General features: G+C 44.8%; 1 protein-coding gene across 1 annotated transcript in view; it reads right to left on the bottom strand.

Annotated features, from left to right (window-relative positions):
- The window catches only part of ST6GAL2 (ST6 beta-galactoside alpha-2,6-sialyltransferase 2), a 96,150-nt gene that overhangs the window by 30,976 nt on the left and 45,990 nt on the right, over positions 1–19,184 (bottom strand). Inside the window, exons 2-5 of the mRNA XM_070405841.1 lie at positions 15,325–16,280; positions 7,323–7,420; positions 5,739–5,840; positions 3,167–3,341 (exon numbers count right to left, since the gene is read on the bottom strand). Coding sequence (XP_070261942.1) covers positions 3,167–3,341; positions 5,739–5,840; positions 7,323–7,420; positions 15,325–16,231 — 1,282 coding nt within the window. The 5' untranslated portion in view covers positions 16,232–16,280. The remainder of the gene's footprint in view (positions 1–3,166; positions 3,342–5,738; positions 5,841–7,322; positions 7,421–15,324; positions 16,281–19,184) is intronic.

The following is a 19,184-nucleotide window of genomic DNA, read 5'->3' as shown; positions in this document are numbered from 1 at the left end:
GAGAGAAACATTTATCAGCTGCCTCCTGAATGCCCCCTACTGGGGATCTAGCCCACAACACGGGCATGTGCCCTGCCTGGGAATCGAACCAGTGATCCTTTGGTGCACAGTATGATACTCAACCAACTGAGCCATGCCAGCCAGGGCAAAACAGTCAACTTTTAGAGTCCCTCTATCTCACACATGCTGATTCATAAACACGTATAGGGAAAATGTGTGCAGTGGATTTAGAAATGGAAGACATTAAATGTGAGACAGTTTTCTTCCAGCTGGATGAGCAGCTCATCAATAAAGAAAAGGATTCGTCCTGCTTCACTTGCAGATGGAACCCTGTGCTCATCAGGAAAGCAGCCAGCCCAGGGGCTGCGTGCTGCTCTTCTCTGAAGGAGCGTGTCCTGCTGACTGCACCTGGGCAGAACCTGGAAATGCAAGCACATGGAGACATTCTCACCTCATGGACGGGCTCCGTCACCGGTTCTTTTGTTCAGTAACTGACGTTACAGGTTGGAATGTTTGGAAATGATGAGGTGACAAGACAAGTCAATAGCTTTTCAACATGACCTTAGAACATGAAGGCACATTTGGAGAACACTTTTTGATAAGCGAAGAAAACACTCATTGATTTTTAAAAATTCTTCTGGCAGATAGATTAAGATGTGGGTGACATCATTTTACTGGTATATAAAAAAGTCAGATAAATTATAGAACAGTCTCTGCTCTGAGCATATTTCTAGCAAGATCCAGGAAGAGTACAAAGGTTGTAACATCAGCAGGAGATGCAAAGGGTGACAGCTCTGCTGGGCATAAGCTTGCCCAGGTGGTATCTCCTGCCCACCTTTAGTGAGGTGCTCACACTTAAATAAGGCAAGGAACAAAAGCGGCAGACGAAGTCAATGACGTCAAGCCACACCTTCTCTAGTATACACTTAGATCCCCACAGACCCAGCCTGCCCGGTGGGAACAATGATGCCTTATCGACTTGCTCTTTTTCATTCTGGCCAAACTTAACAGTGTGCCCTGCAGAACTGCCTGTGACCATGGAGAGTTCTCTGTCTGAACTGCCCAAGCCAGTGGCCACCAGGAGCATGTGGCTACTGAAACCTGAAGTGGGGCTGGTATTAATCCCAGTTGGTTTAAATGTGGACAGCCATTTGTGGCTAACAGCTGCAATACAGGACAGAGCACAGCTAGAAAATAACAACTGCAAATCGGCCCACTAACTCATATCTTCAAAGGTTTTATTATTACAGTAGGGCCTTGACTTACGAGTTTAATTTGTTCTGAGACCGAGCTCATTAAGGAGCTCGTTAACTCAAATTACTCTGTCAACTCAATGCAAAAAATCGCCGAGAGACAGCTGGTATCTCAAAAAACTCGTTAGTCGGGACACTCGTAAGTCAAGGCCCCACTGTATTTGCATTTCTCACATGTGCATATGGAGAGGCACAGGATTAAGCAACTTGCCCATAATTAGAAAGCTAGTAAATGTCAGAGAAGAAGTCACAGTCTGTCCAATCCAATGACACGCTCCCAAGGACTTCAAACTGCAATACCCTTTTTCATGTAGAAGAAGCTGGAAAGGCAAGTATCAGCCTGGGAAATTCCAAATTCTCAGTCAACAGCTATGAAAGGAGGCTGGTCATATATACGAGGCATGATTTCTTTCAACAAAAACACCTGGGGAAAATGTCTTCTCCAGCTGTGACTAGCTAACTTGAATATCTCAAACTATATCACAATAAGCATATCTGACAGCCCACCACTGTGCCCTAAAACTTTCACTCTAATCAAATATTAGTCAAATGAATTCATGAGAAAGCAACAGAAAGAAAAAGATATTAAATTCCTGTCACACCCTTTTATACTGTCTAAGCATTATTCCATCACCCTTTTGCTGACAAATTAATTATACCTTTTTTCCTAAATCAACAGATTCAATGGAACTGAACAAAAGATAAAGAGATTAGGATTTTAAGACTGATTTGGAAATAAGGAGTGTCAAAGGCATGGCTTTAAAAATTGAAGAGTAGTATTCGGTCACAGTGTAAATTTTGTCTTGAATTCTACATAAAATATTCACATTATTACAATACTAAAAGCCCACTCCAACACCTGTAAGTCTCAGTTCAGATACTGTGCATGTTCCCCATATCCACGAGGAAACCAGTGTAGCTCCTTAAACGCTCCTTTATCACACAGGGACGCCAAGGTGCACAGTTCTAAAGACACTGAAATCAGGGGGAGAATATTACAGTTTCCTGTGCACAAAACTAATATCTTTGGTTCTATTACTGCCTTCATATTGCCAAGGAGATCTAAGAAATTCTTGGGGCAATATACTGAAACGTAGGTAAACAAATGGGGTAAGACCACAACTTTGAGGATCAAAGCCTGGCTAAAAACATGTGATAATCTTGTTACATCAAATCTAGTTTTGTGTTAGAGCTAGTGGACTCTGGTGGTAAGAGCTGTCTAAGGTCCTAAAATTAATCTCACCAGAGCCAGGGCCACCTGGTACTGTCCTGTGGTCACACATTCATTTCCAGCCAGTCCTCCCGCCAGCACTGTGCATGGCAGTGGGTGGTGGATCAGAGATGGCCAAGGTGGGCTCTGTGTGTCCTCCCTTGAAGCGGACAGGACCTCAATTGCTCTGACCCCCAGAACATAGCACGGTGATGCTGTGCACATCTCCAGGCCGCAGCCATAAGACACTGACAGTTCTATCGCCTGTGTTTTGGACCACTTGCCTGGAGCCCATTTAGGAAGTGCAGCTACTCTGAGTCCACCATGTAAGAGGCCATGTGTGGCCACAGGCCAACAGTCCCCGCTGAGCCTGAACTCCCACTGAGAGCGAGAATTCCTTCCATGGGGCGAGACATGGAACAAAGCCATCCCATGAAGCAGCTGAACACAACCCAGCAACCCCAGACAAGTCCATACTGACCCATAAAATTGTGCAAGAAAATAAAGTAGTTCTTGGAATTTTGGGTAGTGGGCAATGTGGCAATAGAAACTGGAGAAGAATGTTTCTCTTTTCTTCAGCTGGTCTATTTCCCCTCTAAAACACCTTTACTTGCTCTTATTGTATAACATGAATGTGTATTTATTGCATATCAGGCCTAACCTTCCTGCACATCACTCTTTCCAGTTTTACCAGTGCACCTACCAATGAAGCCAGAAGATGGTGGGTTGGGCTGTATCTTCTCCTTGGTGTTCTCCTGGATGATGTCCCAAAGCTGCCATACAAATTTAGGGTGAAGAATGTAGAAGGGCTGATCTGGGTTTCTCTGACGATGCTGAACATATGGTGTGAACAGGTTGTAATCTGGCTTCTTGTACCACTAAGAGAAAAAATCAACACAATCCAGTCCTGAGGGCCACACTGTGCAAAGGACACAGGACAGCACCAGAGGGAGGGAGGGACTCAGAGGGGAGTGGGGAATTCGGACAGAGAGCAGGGGTCCCGCTAGACCAGTGGTTCTCAACCTTCCTAATGCTTCGACCCTTTAATACAGTTCCTCATGTTGTGGTGACCCCAACCATAAAATTATTTTCGTTGCTACTTCATAACTGTAATTTTGCTACTGTTATGAATCGTAATGTAAATATCTGATATGCAGGATGTATTTTCATTGTTACAAATTGAACATAATTAAAGCATAGTGATTAATCACAAAACAATATGTAATTATATATGTGTTTTCCGATGGTCTTAGGCGACCCCTGTGAAAGGGTCGTTCGACCCCCAAAGGGGTCGCGGCCCACAGGTTGAGAACCGCTGCGCTAGACAGATGCTGCATGCAGCGCTCAGCAGACTTCTGCAAAGGGTTTGTGGGTTTATGGTCTCTGTGGCAATCACTCAGCTCTGTCTTTGTGCTAGGAAAGCAGCCACACAAGATGCTTTGTTTCAACAAAACTTTATTTAAAACCAGGGCCATATTTGTCCCGTGGCTGTGGTTTGCTGACCTCTGGGCTCAAAACTAATGTTTTCCAAACAGAATCTAAAACGACAGAAAGCAAATCAGTTAATGCCTAGGGCTAGGGCTAGGATGACCCATAGGTGTGGCACAAGGGACTCTAGAGTGAAGAAAATACCCTATTTCTTAATTGTAGTGGTAGATACATGATTATAGATATTTGCTAATACTCATCAAAATGTATGCTTACATTGATTGTATATAAAATATTTTATGATAAAATAAACTATAGGTTGATTTAAAAAAATGTTTGCAGAAGTGTGTCAGTTGTCACCATGAAATGAGATTTGGAGAAGGTGTGTGAGGGGGAGGCTCAGCTCAGGCTCCAAGCTCCCTTCAGAGAGACACCTGGTCTAGAGTAAGACCCCGAGGAACAGTCCTTGGTTGAATGCGTTCTGTTGCTTTGAAGATGCTGAGGATGGCTGGGCCAGATCATCTTCAGTGAGGCAATGGGAAGGAATGTGGGACTTGCTTCTTCCCCTCCTTTGATCCTGACACAGTGAATGGAAGGACAGGCCCTCGGATAATAGCTTGTCACTCAGACTTCAGCACCATGGCGTTCACACCCATGGGGTTGCACAGCCCTGTGCCTTGCCCTTGGAGGCTTCCAACAGAGCAACAAGCAAGGTTCGAAAACTAGAAGCTCTCGGTCTGTCCACAAACAGCAAGAGAGCTATCCGAACTCCAAGCCAGAGAACCTCAGGCTGGGAGGGAAGCTGAAAAGTTCAAACCCCCACGTGATGCTTGATTCTCAATGGAGGGCACAAATGAGAGTCCAAAAGGCTTTCTCAGAAAATACACATCAATGCCGTGCACTACATTTCTGGAAATGGGGCTCTGACAGACATATTTGAAAAATTCTCTCCAGGTGGTTCTGATTTCAATCCTGGTTAAAGTGGTTAGTAATCACGCTAGGTAAAGGTCCAGCTTCATGAGGAACAGCAACAGAACATTCCTTTCAGAGGGACCCATCAACCCTGGGCAGCTCTCTTAGAAAGCTATCTCTCGCGGGGAGAGGGGGGGAGTTGTGGAAGAGCCAAGATCAGTCCCCTCCACAAGACTGCATTCTCTTGAGTCACAGCAAAACAAACTGAAAGACATCATTGGCACAGCGGACAGCATCTGCCGTGGTGAAATTAACATCCATCTTCCAGCGACACTGGCTCTTCATCCCAGGCTTTACCAGAAGTAACTGGCTGCTTGTCTAGATAGCCAGCGACTTGCCAGAAAGTCGTGCATAAAACTTGCCTACATTTTGATGGCTAGCAATGATCTTGTTTATGCATCACAAGATCAAACAAGTTGAGAAGCTGAAGCAGAGTGACCCACTCAAGGAAAGCCTGTAACAGGTTCATTTAAATAACAAACTGGTGACACACAAGTTTAGATTTTTCTTGCCAAGCACTTCCAATTTATTTCAAAAGGTCTGTAACTTCTTGGAAGGTAATTTAACCCTATCATAATGGGAATATTTTGAGTTTAATCAGCCCAACCTCCAGTGTAACTAGGAATTTCTGAACATTTGGACATTGAAAAAAAAATCCTCCACAGCAAAAGCCCTTTTTAGATGGACAATGCTCACCAAGCATGTTATGGGAAGTGGGTATCAAGATGGCATGGACACACATGTATTTAAGCAGCACCCACGATCAGTTTCATTATGTCTATCAAAGCTAACCCTTGACTTGCTCCCATGAGTAATCAGTCAAAGGCACCTTCTGACCACTAGGGTCAGGGTAGGGGTGACAAATGAAGACTTACCAGGTCAAGATTTGCAGAATAAGGAGCAGGGTCCCAGGCCACCAAAATGACATCTTTATATAATGAACTGTCAATGAAGTGATGGTTGGGGTTGGTCAGAATCTGCAAATACATAGAAAAATAATTTCAAAGCAAGTGTTTGGTTCTTCAAAATCATATTTTAAAAAGAGATGAAAAATAATTTTCCTTGCTCTGATCCATTTTTCAAAAGTCCCTCAGGCTTTGTTTTCCTCTGGGGGAGGGAGAGAGGCTGGCATCGCGTGCTAAAGCTCCTAAAAAAATGTTTGGGGAAATGAGGTTTTGTTATTTGTTTGTTTGTTTTTAAATCCCCCAGTTCTTACATTTTCACCCAGCACTGTACTCATATCTAGTGGAATCAAATCAGCTCCCAAAAGACGTAACCTAGCGAATTCAGGGTCCCATAACTTCTTCAATTGTCTTCACAGGTAACTTGGGAGAGAGCTGCAGATGTGGATGAACTGAATTCTGCAGGTGCCTCAGCGTGCCAGCCTAGGACAACGGGGACACAGCGAGCCAGTCAACCTGAGTCAGCCTGGGTGACCGTTTCCTTTGGGGCCCTGTCTAGTCTGGATGAGTTCTTCAATCTCACCTGCCAATCATCTTTTTTAAAAATTACATTTTTGAGAAAAAATAACGTGATTTCAGTTTTAAGGTGCAATTTTTCAGTTTCTAAGATGTACCTTTTTTCTTCACATTTTAATGTTTCTGTAGTTAAAAGTTATCCTGTAGTGACATGTATTTTAATTTGGTGAAGGTTATCTCCTCCTCTCTGAAAAGCTGTTATTAAATGAACGGTGACTCTTATAATCAATGGCATCTATAAATGAAGGAAATGTGGTAATCGTTTCTTACCTTGCTATGTGCTGCCTGGCTCAGGGTACTAGACAGAAATCTAATCTTTTGTTCTGCAAGCAACTCATCAGAAATCATTCATCACCTCATATTTTTCTATATAGTTTGAAACTCTAGAAATCATTGTGGTTTGTTCTGAGAATAATTTTGCTACAAATTTGGAAAACATTCTTATTAAGAATACAAAGAAAAGAGATATTTTCATTTTCAGTTCAACAATCCATTTTCATTTTTAAAATTTTCAAATAACAGACTAAAGTTTCAAGCTACCCTACTTCCCTTGAATTTTGTACCTTTGCTTTTCTCTCCTCCATCCCCTGCCTTCTCTTGGCCACTACTTCTCGTAAGTTTAACATCCTTTGAAATCCACACGATGCAACATGGTAAGTCTATGGATATATATATATGGATATATATATGGATATATATATATATATATATATATATGGATATATATATGGATATATATATATATATATATATATAAACTTTTTTTTTCTTTTGAGCTTATTTTCTCATTTTTTTCCTATTCATGTCACACACAAATTCCCATTTCTCTACATTTTTTCCTCATTAATTCTTTATAATTACGAGACCCATAGAAATAAGGAAAATTGTGATCATGATTTTCTGGGTAATTTCTCTTCACTCATCCAGTTAAACTATTTACCTATAGAGCACACATCCATGCAAGCATTCCATCCATCTTACCTGGGAATTAATGATGCGCACAGTGGTTTTATTCCCAACATCTCTCTCATAGCCACGGGTGGGAGCCGCGTTAAATCTCAAGACTGCATCATGAGAATCTAGGGGCACATAAATGACACTCTCACATTTTTTCTATCTGTAGAATAAACATAATCTAGGAAAATATCTTAAAGTGAATCTTTTAAACCGGAAGCTAATCAGACACCAACAATGAAGAGACCCATGGACACATTTTCAGCATACTGTTTATTTAGAATGAGATACTGCCAGGGGCAGATGAGCATGGAGGCACAATCCATGCAATTACAGCAGGTCCTGTGACATCTAAGTTATTCAGAGATGCTTATGTGTCCACATCTTTACAAGGGGACATGCTTTTTGCAGCCATTCTCCTAAAGACTCCAAAACTTTTTGAAGATGGAATCTATGGGAACAGGACTCTACAAACAGGCTGCTCACTGTGGCTTCTCACTGCTGCAGGGAGTGGAGGCTGCTCCTGCTGCCTCCAACGCCATTGCCTGCACCAAGATCAAGTGTGTCTCTCACAGTCAGACCCACAGCCTTCACTGCATCTTGACCACTTTTGGGTGCTGGTTTGTGCTTAAAAAGAAAACCAGCCGTAGTTTCTGTGCATCTTTACCTACTGCTGACAATGCCAAGAAGACCCACACGAGAGCAGTCTTAGTGCATTCTTCCTTTTCCAGCAATGGCCTACCTTACTGCCTCGCCCTGGAGGAAGGGAGGCACCAGCTACCAATGCTACTTATAGCCCATCGGGCACACCGTGGTCCACGGAGCTTCACCACGTCTCCCTTCATTTGACTCAAAAGTCAGACTTTCCCAAGTTCTCTGAGGTCCCAAAAGATGGCTCCCATATCATAGAGCTGACCAAGGAGACAAGAACTAGAAGTCAAGGAAACTGGGCTCCCATCTGACTAAGGGATGGAAATGGGAGATGTGTTTGTTCTCTTTCTACAGCGCAGTCTGTATACATGTCTTGAAATTTCCTGTGCTAAGTAATTCATTTTTCAGAGACCAGCCTGAAATCAGACTTAATCAGCAATAAGGGAATCTCCATAGGCTACTTTTAGCTTCAAAAATTCTATGCACATTTCAGGTTCAACTTGGAGCAATGACACTGCCTATTTGTGAGGGAGTGAGGTGAAATTATGCATTTCTGATCTGCCAAAAAGTCTTGTGGATACATGCCACCTTTACAGTGACCACACTCCACTCAAGTCCCTAAAGCAGCTCCCATTCTCCATTTGAGTCCATCCGCTCCTTCGGAGTCTCCTTGGGAGAGACCCTCCAACCCCCTAAGTAGTAGAAACTTGGCATGTGTGCCACCATCAAAACCATGTTACAAAAGGTGCCTCTCTTGACAAGCATTGGATTCAGAAGATTTCAGAGTCCAGTTTTGAGCACCAAATCAACAATCTTGGAATACAAACAATGCATAAAAGGTACCTGGCTAAGTCATCAAAAAGTCCTGCAATGTTCTTTTAGGGGAAATTTTTCAATAGTCAGCAAGCTATGATCTGCCATCAGTTTTAGTAAACAAAGCTGTGCTGTGACACAGACATAGTCACTTGTGTATCTATTGTCTGTAACAGCAGAGCTGAGCTGGGAGACCCTGTGGCTCACCAAGCCCAAAACATTTACTAACTGGCTCCTAAGAAAAGGAAGTTTGTCACTCTCTAGATCAGCGGTTCTCAACCTGTGGGTCACGACCCCTTTGGCGGTCGAACAACCCTTTCACAGGGGTCGCCTAAGACCATCCTGCATATCAGATATTTACATTATGATTCATAACAGTAGCAACATTACAGTTATGAAGTAGCAACAAAAATAATTTTATGTTGGGTCACAACATGAGGAACTGCATTTAAAGGGCCAGAAGGTTGAGAACCACTGCTCTAGATGCTTATTTTTTAGTCTCAGGACCCCTTTACATTCTTGAAAATGTATGACAACCCAAAGGCATATGTTTATTTGAACTACATCAATATTAGAAAGTAAAATAGAAAAACTCTAAATGTTTATTAATTTAATTTAAAATAACATTTTTATGTAAAATACATTTTCAAAATGGAAAAAACACACACAACCCAATGAGAAGACTGGCACTGTTTTAAATGTTTGCAAATCTCATTAATGAGTGACTTTTCAGAAGACAGTTGGCTTCTCCTGGCTGCTGGTGCACACAGTCTGCTGCAATGTGTTGCTTTAGTTGAAGTATATAAAGACTCAGATGTATCACTGGAAATGGGCGAAATATCTGAAGTCTTTGCAGATTACTGGGAATAGTCTTCTCTGATACTTCATCAAAACTTGATAAGTGCTAGTTTACAAAAGGTGGCCGCAATGAGGAATGTGACACAGTATCAACGAACTTTTCATGCTGTTACATTAAAACCCATCAGTTTATCTTGCTCTCAAAATGGATGATTCACCTGTGCATAATTCTGTAACACTGTGCAATGATCACCTGAGACTATCAGTTCAGTAAGTTACCCAGATCTTCCAAATATTGATGCATTTTGTTATAAAGTATATCAAGCTCAAGCTTGAAAGCCTGAATTTTATCACTGGCAACCAACACTGTCAGTTATTTTCCTAAAAGTGATAGGCTCACTTAATCAGTTTTTGAGAATTTCTGCTAATGTCGAAGACTGAATAAAGTCAGTTAGCCATTTGTTCAAGGTAAAATGTGTTTTCAGTAATAAAACGGCTCATTCCGCTCACAAGCCACACAGACGCTCTTCCCCGTGTGGCAGCACACACAGTGCTTTTCATGATATTTCCCCCTGGGCCCCCAAATCACAGGTACTCAGAGGCTGAGATTTAATAAAATTAACAATTTTCACTCTTTCATGAAGGACATCTGTAAGTGAACCTGGCCCTTTTTGCTTTTACTGCTGAGTTTGGCAGCGAAAATGCCCTGCCCAACAGAGTTGGGCCTGCTGCTGTGATTTGTACTAAGAAGCATTTTATTCGCCAATGCTTTTGCAACATCAATGTGAATGTCAACAGTTAAAAAAACCTTTGAGTATTATTATAAAAATAGTTTTCATTTCGTGGATCCCTGAGAGAGTCTTAGACTCCCCAAGTGTAAGCAGACCCCACTGTGTAAACTTGGACCTAAGGCAACCCTGCCTGGCAGGGTGGCCCGTGAGTGCAGGCTGCAAGCAGGGAGGTAAGCTCTGGGCACCGAGAGGTGGTCAGCACCCCAGGGCGAGGCAGCGCCAGCACTCCTACTGCACAGGTCTCCCACTGGACCACACTGCCCCCAGGCAGCTCTGTCTGAGGCTGAGGTCAACAAGCCAAGGCACCTAAGCAGTGGCTGCATTTCAAATTAATCAGGCAATTCCAAACTCACTGCATCACCCCTGAAAACGTCACAGCTTTTAAAGGCCGGAGTTCCACTGAGGTGCGTTTTAAGACTTCAAACGACTTCACAGGCACAGGGCACAGTCATGCAATGTAGTGAGTCAAGAGCTAAAGGGCCAGTTTTGTGGAGGAGGACTGGAGGGAGAGCTGGCGGCTGCTGGGATGACCCTCCGTAAGCTGCCAGTGAGCCGAATGGGGAGGATGAGCTGAGAGTGCGCCCATCAGGCAGTGTGTTTTGTAAACGTCTGTTTGGCTGTGTGTGCACCACCTTGATAAACGTGCCTTAAAAACTATGCTGTCTGTTCACATTTAGAAGAGAAGAAAGAGATCAGACAGCAAGCACAAGGGGTGTAAAGCATCGTTCTGGAGAAGGCTTTTCCAGGGGAGAGCCATTTCACGTTGACCTTGAGAACAGAGCCAGGCTAAGTGCACTCACTGAAGGAACATTAAGGCCATTTGAGGAGCAGCCAGCCAGGAGGTGCAGGAGCCCTCCGTTACTGTCCTGCCCTGGGCACTGGGTCCTCATTCTCCTCCTCCTTTTCCCCACACACCCAGTACACGAAATCTGCATCAGTAAGCAAGCAAAAGCCTGCAGTCCTTAGGGACTTCATCTCTCTCCGACTCTACCTCACCTCTTCCGGGACTCCTGCAATGGCACTTATATCTTCATGCCTTCAAATCTAGGCTCTGGAGCAATCTCTCTAAAATAAAAAGTTGACCCATCAACCCTCTGCTTCAAACATTGCAGTGCCTCTGACCACAGGCCCCGGGTCAGAGCTGGAGTTCCTGGAGACTCAGACTGCAGTCTGATGGAATCCAGGCTCCGCCCACTGGGCCTTCCAGGTGTCTACATTTCCTTATCCATAAAACAGGAATAACTGTATCTATTACTTCAGACTGTAAGGCTTCCAGCAGTTAACACATAAAAGCATTTGGTACTGAACCTGCTGTAAACACCCTACTGAGTGGTACCTATGATAACAATTACTTAGTGAAGTCTAATTTCTGGGAATGATGCACAAAAACATCTGGGAGCTGACCTCCTGCCACCTGTCCAGCCTTCTCTCCCCTCCCCTCCCACTGGTGGTGCCCTGCAGCTCGCTGCACCTCTGGCCTGGATTCCCCTCTCTAGGCAGTCTTTGCTGACCTCCTCTCTGTCCAGGCACCAGCCCTCACTGTGGGCTAGGATTCTGTTGTCTTCCCTGTCAGTCTACACCTCTCTCAGTTCTTCTCCTAACCACTGCCTGTTCGTAGTTTGTCTTCCCCACCGGAATGCAGAGGGTTTGAGGTTTAGGTCCCTATTCATCTTTGTGTCACTAGTAGCTAGCATAGTTATCAGGCCTCAGAGAGGTGGGGATCAATAAATACTCAATGCTTGCTAAATAACTCTATGTCTTTCTTGCTTTTTTTAAGGTAACAAAACAGGGGCTCCACTCCTTATACAGACCCTCCCCCATTTCCCACAGGCTTCCCAGAATTTGTATTTCAAGTACATAGATCCTGATCTCCCAGATCGAGGCCACCAATGTTAGTTCAGAGCAGACATTTCTCCTCTGTAGTGAGTTTCCACAGGACTGCTGGCAGATGATCTCGCTACCAAATTATTATTTATATGTGTGGTTGAAGAAAGATCTCAATGATTCTAGGAAAAAAATGTTCCACATTTCCAAAACAGTTCAGTTTGCTTTTCAATAACATATTTAACAAGGAGTTTTTGACAACTGCTACATTTTAAGAACATTTTGACAAATGTTCTTAAAAACAATTATAGGGCATGACTCAGTCTAACACAGTGATTCCCAAAGTGAGCGCTACTGCCCCTTGGTGGGCGCTGCAGCAATCCAGGGGGGCGGTGATGGCCACAGGTGCATTTGTTTTAACTTTTTTTGTATTACCTTTCTATTCTGAGTTCAATAAATAGTTTCATAATTTCAAACTTCAATGTTTCTAATTTACACCTTTCTTTACTATATTTTACGAAAAAGGTAGAAACATTAATACATATATCTTTCTGTTTAATTGCTATTAAAATTTAAAAAAATTAATTTCCAGGGGGTGCTGAGTAATATTTTTTCTGGAAAGGGGGCGGTAGGCCAAATAAGTTTGGGAACCACTGGTCTAACAGAACTTGGAAAAAGGACTGCACTGCCAATAGGACCAGCAGAGGGAGCTAGAGGAAGCCAGCAGGCAAGGAAACCAGAGACTCACAGAGTCTTCCTCTGGGGCTGGTGGTGTGACTGCTAAGCCTTCAGGCACAGTTCTGCCTGAGGGGCCTCCTGGCAGTGCTGACATGGAGCTAGCCCCAGGTACTTTTATAGCTCTGTTCTCAGTTTTTCATAAAATTATCTTGGTAAGTCTTTTGATCTTCACTTAGCCAATCCACAAGAGATTTTTAGAGGTCAAGATGAATTTAGCTAAATAGTACAGCATGCCCCAATATTCCAAGTTGCCTGGAGGAATCTGCTAGTGATTTGTTTTTATTAAGAGAGCCCTTAACAACTCTGTGTTGATAAGCACATTCCCACATTCCTGGTGAGCAGAAAGGAGAAGGCACCGCCTCACACTACCAGTGCTGAGGGTAAGAGATACCAGCTTATAAAAATGAAGGACATTTTGTTTTTACAACTTGTGTTATGCTATGATAACATATACTTAAGATGGTAGGTACAAAACTGGATTCTAAAGAATCTAGACAAAACAATAAAGAACTTTAAAAACTTGTGTTTTTCAGTTAAGATTCTGAGTATATATTAGACAATTCTAATTATGAAGCTTCATGTGAGTGCAGACAATATAAATTAAATTTGGATACTAGAAATTAACAAAGATATGACATTTCACGTTTCCCCAAAACATGCAATGCCCAGTGTCTTTCGCACTCTAGTCCAAATTCTGCATAGAGTTTATGAAACCCTGGTCAGGGACATTTATGCCACAATAAGGAGCAGGGGAATTCTCCCTGACATGTGAGAACACTCCAAATGTGCAGCTGTGGTGCAGAGGTGTTTAAAACACAGCAAAACCAAACCAGAAGCTAGTTACGGCCTGCTTTACAGCATAATACTTAAATTCCTTCGTACATTATTAATAATGGCCCTGGAAACAAGAAGGAACTGTGGTGTTACTGCACTCCAGGGACCTCTAACCACTGCTTTTCCTAATCAATTGCAGGCTGCACGTTTATGTGACACATGGACAGTGTTATTATGGGCCTGCAGTAATGTCAGCATAGGGACTCTGGGACCCCAGTCCTCAAGTCTAGACTTGTGTCTTGCTTATTTTAACTTTTAAAAAATTTCACATTCAGATGAGGTCTGGGTTGTGGAGCTTGATCACGATGGCACCACCCCATTTTAAGATGGTCAGGACATCAATCACTCCTAAAGGACACAGAACAGCGAATGGGTCCAGGAAACAACAGCGGCCCCCCGAATGTCCTTCCAGATTAGTTACGAGTAACACTGTCTATTGTGAGCATGTGTTAAACTCGGTTGCTTCACATTCATACTTCAGGCTGAGGCTGTGTGACTCACATTTGTTCTCTGGCACCCAGTACAGGAGCTGGCACACAGTAGGGCTAAGCACACAGGTTAAGTGAGTTAATGGGCCTACAGGGCCAAGCTGCTTGCTCACTGGTGCAGCAATAGAATTGGCCTGGGCAGAGAGGGAAGTCTAAGTCCTTACAGCAAAGACTGATATTTCCTGAAGGGGGAATTCTGCATCTGGACGCATTAGAGAAGCCCAGCCTGAGTTTCCACCTACCAACCCATCCTCGAGATCTCAGGCTCCAGATTCAACTCTTACCTGAATTTCCTACCTGCCTGCCCTTCAAACTTCAGAATTGCCAGTCCCCACAATCACAGGAGCAAGTCCTTAAAATAAGCCCCTTTCTCTCTACATGTATAGCCCATCCCTAACCCGGGAACTATGAAGCAGCGCTCCCCCAGGCTCCTGGCATGGATTTAGAGATAGTTCTTAAGGGAAGATAGGAGGCAGGTGTGGTCCTGTTATTTGCCATCTTGGAGAAGGGCCCTGCTTAGGTGCACTGGCCGTGACCCAAAGGTCAGAGTTGTGCCAAAGGGTCAGAACTCTTGTTGTTCCGACAGGAGTCCCTCCTCAAAGCCCACAACAGCGGCTTAGTCCCAGACTAACTACAGTCGTCCTCAAGAGACGTCTCTGTGGAGCTGCTCACTTAACCCGCGGGGATTGCTCTCCTTTCTTACCCCGTTTGCTCCTCAAAGCTCTACCACACTATGGGTTCATCAGCTTCTGTGGGCCAGGCTGGAAGGCTAACAATGGGAGCATAGTTTCTAAGGAAGCAGGAGGGTCTCGCTGCAAAAGGCAGGGATGCTCGGGCTTTCCACTCCCCTGGACCCAACTCTGGGAGCACACTCTGCTCTAAAACTGCTCAGTGGACCTCTGCTGGGTCCACTCAGTCCCAGCTAGAGAAAAGCGGTCTCCAGCTAATGTCCGAAACATCCAGTGCTAGGCCCAGGCTGCCCTGCGGAGGGAACCAGAGAAAGAGAGAAAGCGCCAGCCCTTAATCACACACCTGGCCCAGGACGGGGACCAGGGTCCCCCACCTCCCCACCCGGCACCGCATGACACCCACCTATCTCCTCCCCCAAGGAGGAGTTGAGGATGGCGCCGGCAGACATGACCACAGCGCAGGAGCGCAGGCCTTTGGGGTGCAGCTGGCCAAGGGGCACAGGGGGCACCAGCGCCCGCCAGCCCAGCGCGGAGAAGGGCGGCTCCGTGCCATCCAGCGTGCGCAGGCGCACCTGGCGCCGCAGCTCGCACAGCAGGGCCGCCCGGCTCCGCCCGGCCGCGCGCCGCCCGCGGAAGCGCACTCCGTGCTTGTTGGCCGCCAGGTAGTCCTTCATGGCCTTCTGCAGGCGCGGATTGAGCATCTTGGAGGAGACGGTGCCCTTCCAGAGCCGGTACAGGAAGGCCCTGGACATGGAGGAGTACAGCCTGTCTCCTTCCTCGCCCTCCTCCAGCGCGGGGCTGCTCCCCTGGGGCTGGTGCCTTTTCCTCTCCGGCAACCACCCCTTCCACCTGCCAGCGTGCCTGGGGGCAAGGGACTCCAGTGTCCCCTGAGTGTGGCTGTGAGACCCTGGTTGACCGGCAGCAAAAAAGTAGTCGTCGTCTTCTGGGTAGAAGGTACTTTGGGATTTTCTCCCAATCTGGGATAAAAAGAACTCTTCTTCATTTTCAACCCCACCTGGCAACTTGGCCCATTTCTGCAGGTCGCGAGGCCCCATGGGGTGTCCCTCCAGCAGCCCCTTGTTTGTGTTCACGCTTTCAGGCCAGGAGGGCTCCTGCATGGCACCCATGATGACCCTCTGCTTCCCCTGCATGGGCAAGAGCCTCCTAGTCTCCAGGAAGGCAAGGGAGCTGGGCGCGGGCTCAGCAGGGTTGCTGTCGGTGAAGTAAATGAAAATCACCAGGAAGAGGAGCCCCCAAGTAAATATCCCACAAAGCATTAGTTGTCTCCATTGCTTCAAGGGTGGTTTCATGGCAGTTCTCTGGGTTCAGCAGCTGGTGTCCCAAAGTGGTGGAATGAACCTGAAAAACAGGTCTACAGTTAGCTAATGTGGATATCTGCTCAGATATCACTGGGGACCATCTATGCTTGCAGTGTTCCTGTAGGAGAGGGTTGAGTGGGCATCAGCAACCAGGATCTTGGGGGGGGGGGGGAGTGAGGGGAGCTTTGGCTAAATTCAGGTGTCATATGTCCCCCAACCCCTGACTTCTGCAAAGGGGTCCCACCATCTCAGCTGGCTGTCCTGGAAGGGAGGAGGTGGAGTAGGTGTACTGGGGAACCCTTCTCAGATCACTCCGTCTTCCCACCTTGACAACTGCTTTAGAGGAGCCATCCCAACGACCTCTCCCAGAAACTGGATTTATAGAATTATAATTTAGTAAAACAAAGCAGGAGTTGAGCCGAGTTTGCCATCTCTCACCTACTTATCAGCCAAAAGCTCCAAGTTCACATATTGTACTGTCACAGAATTTACCAGGCAACGGAAAAATACACAGGAGTACTTGGAGATTCAGGATAAACCCATTTATTTTCAGATGTTTCACATGTACTAGTACAGTGACTCAGGGGAGCCTGTTTCCAAATCCTGAGCCCCTGAATATGGAGGAAGCTTTCCCTTTATACCTTTTGTTTTCTTTGTCCCCCAAATATGGATGAGACTTCCGGACCTTTCTCGGGTTTTGCAAAAAGCCCCATGTGTCTGGATGGGGGATGTGAGACCACACCTAAAGGCCTGGCCTGGCACCAGCACTGATAACCCCCTCCAGGGGTTGTGTATGGTTTATGGTTTATGGCCTCTGTAAAATGGGAGTATTTAGGTAAATAGGTCTTGCAAGACCAGATAATTAAGGAAGGGGCAGTGAGTTAATTATCGGCTAGCAAGAATGTGCATTAGGGATACTGATTAACTAGGTACAGAGTCAGATTGCTAGCCCCCTCCCAAAAATGTATTTTTATGTTCCCCATCAGTACAACAGCATTGCTGTGTATTTCTAGGGGGTGACAACCAAATCTGATTCTTCCATGTCTCTTCCAGGCCTGGGAGGCTTCCTGGAACATACCAGAAATACACCTATGGTCCTGAATAAGCAAGACTGCAGTGTCTATTGCTGTAGGGGGATGATATGCCAAGGTGTCTGTGGACTTCAGTAGTGCCCCAAATAATGCCCACCTACTTCACCCTCACCCTGAGTCTCTGAAGGAGTAAGAGGGAAGTGTAAGGACAGAAAAAAGCCTTTTCTTTGCTGTGACCTTCCACAATTTATGAGAAGTACCTAGTAAGTAAACTCAAAGACTGTTGGCTTCTCTTTTCAAACTGAGGGACAAGATAAGCTACTCTCACACTTTTAACACTAATTTCTGATTCCATCTGATCATACCAACTGAAGCGGTATTTTTTTTTTAAATATATTTTATTGATTTTTTACAGAGAGGAAGGGAGAGAGATAGAGAGTTAGAAACATCGATGAGAGAGAAACATCGATCAGCTGCCTCCTGCACATCTCCCACTGGGGATGTGCCCGCAACCCAGGTACATGCCCTTGACCGGAATCGAACCCGGGACCCTTCAGTCCACAGGCCGATGCTCTATCCACTGAGCCAAACCGGTTTCGGCTGAAGCGGTATTTTCTAAATGAGCCTTTGGATCTTTTTCACAAATTGTCACAGTCTAATACTTTTATATTTCCATGCACGAATGTCTTGGCAATATCAAAGTGCTTTAAAAGCTTCTAAATGCTTACAATCAGTTCTGTACATATCTCAATCAGGAACTGAGAACAGTTTGTGGATGTGCACAGTCTGGGGGCCACAATTTGAGTAGAATCTGCAAAATGATCTTTCTAAACCTGTCCATTCAGCAGATTGTGCTTCAAACTGTAATGCACAACCTGAAGATATAAAACTGTTGCCAATATTCCCACATTTCTATTAGAAACCAGAAAAACATTCTTATGAGAGTTATTCTGCTTCCACCCCAACTGAATACCTGGAGATCCCCAAAATACCCCTCAGGTTTAATCATTTACTAGAATGACTAACAGAACGGAAAGTTATACTATACTAATGATTACAGGGTTTGGGAGGTAAGGGATATATGTAGTTCAAGGTGTGCATGTGTCACCAAATGGAGAGGGATTCCATATCCATTTCTCATGGTGTCAGGCAACAGCATCCTCTTGGGCCATCTATATGTTCACCAACCACAGACCTCCACTGAGCCTTGGAATCCAGAGATTTTATTGGGGTTCCATTATGTAGGCATGACTGCTTGAATCATTGACCATGTGACTGAATTAAATTTCCAGTCCCCTCTTCTTCCTAGAGGTCAGGCTGGCCCAAAGTCCCCTGCCTTTTAATCACAGGGTAGGTCTTTCTGGTGACCAGCTCCCATCTGAAGCTATCTAGGGGCCCCCTAAGAATAAACTCATTAGCATAACAAAGACACCCCTACTACTGAGGAAAATTCAATGGTTTTAGAAACTCCATGCCAAGAACCCAGGACAAAGACCAGACTAAAGATTAAAGCACCATAAAACTCTAGTAGCTGATTTAAAAGGCAGTCTTTCTGCTTCTGGTAGAAATCATCCTTTTCTGGTTGTCCTGCAACAGCTCTGGGGGCTTATTCGGATGGATTACTAAAGAAAGGGAAATGGAGGTTTCTTAAACAACATTTGCTTGAGAGACTTAAAGCACTAAGTCAAAACGGTGAGGTATGTGCACAGAATTTCAATAGATGAAAAAACAAACAGGAAACCTTGATAGGTTGGAGAGGAACTGGAAATTTAAGGCTTTGGGGATTGGAGTTAGGACCTGTGTCTTGCATATCAGGCAACCCTTAGCTGCCCAGTTCTGCAGAGTCAGAAAGCTATGGAAACGGGCTCAGAAGGTGAACCTGCTAAATTTCATGTCCAGATTCAGAGAATCAG

Source organism: Myotis yumanensis, unplaced genomic scaffold, assembly GCF_028538775.1.
Source record: "Myotis yumanensis isolate MYYU_CA2020_CCGP unplaced genomic scaffold, mMyoYum1.0.hap1 SCAF_2, whole genome shotgun sequence".
Taxonomy (NCBI): domain Eukaryota; kingdom Metazoa; phylum Chordata; class Mammalia; order Chiroptera; family Vespertilionidae; genus Myotis; species Myotis yumanensis.
Note: the sequence above shows the minus strand (reverse complement) of the source record. Positions and strands in the feature narration are given on the sequence as shown.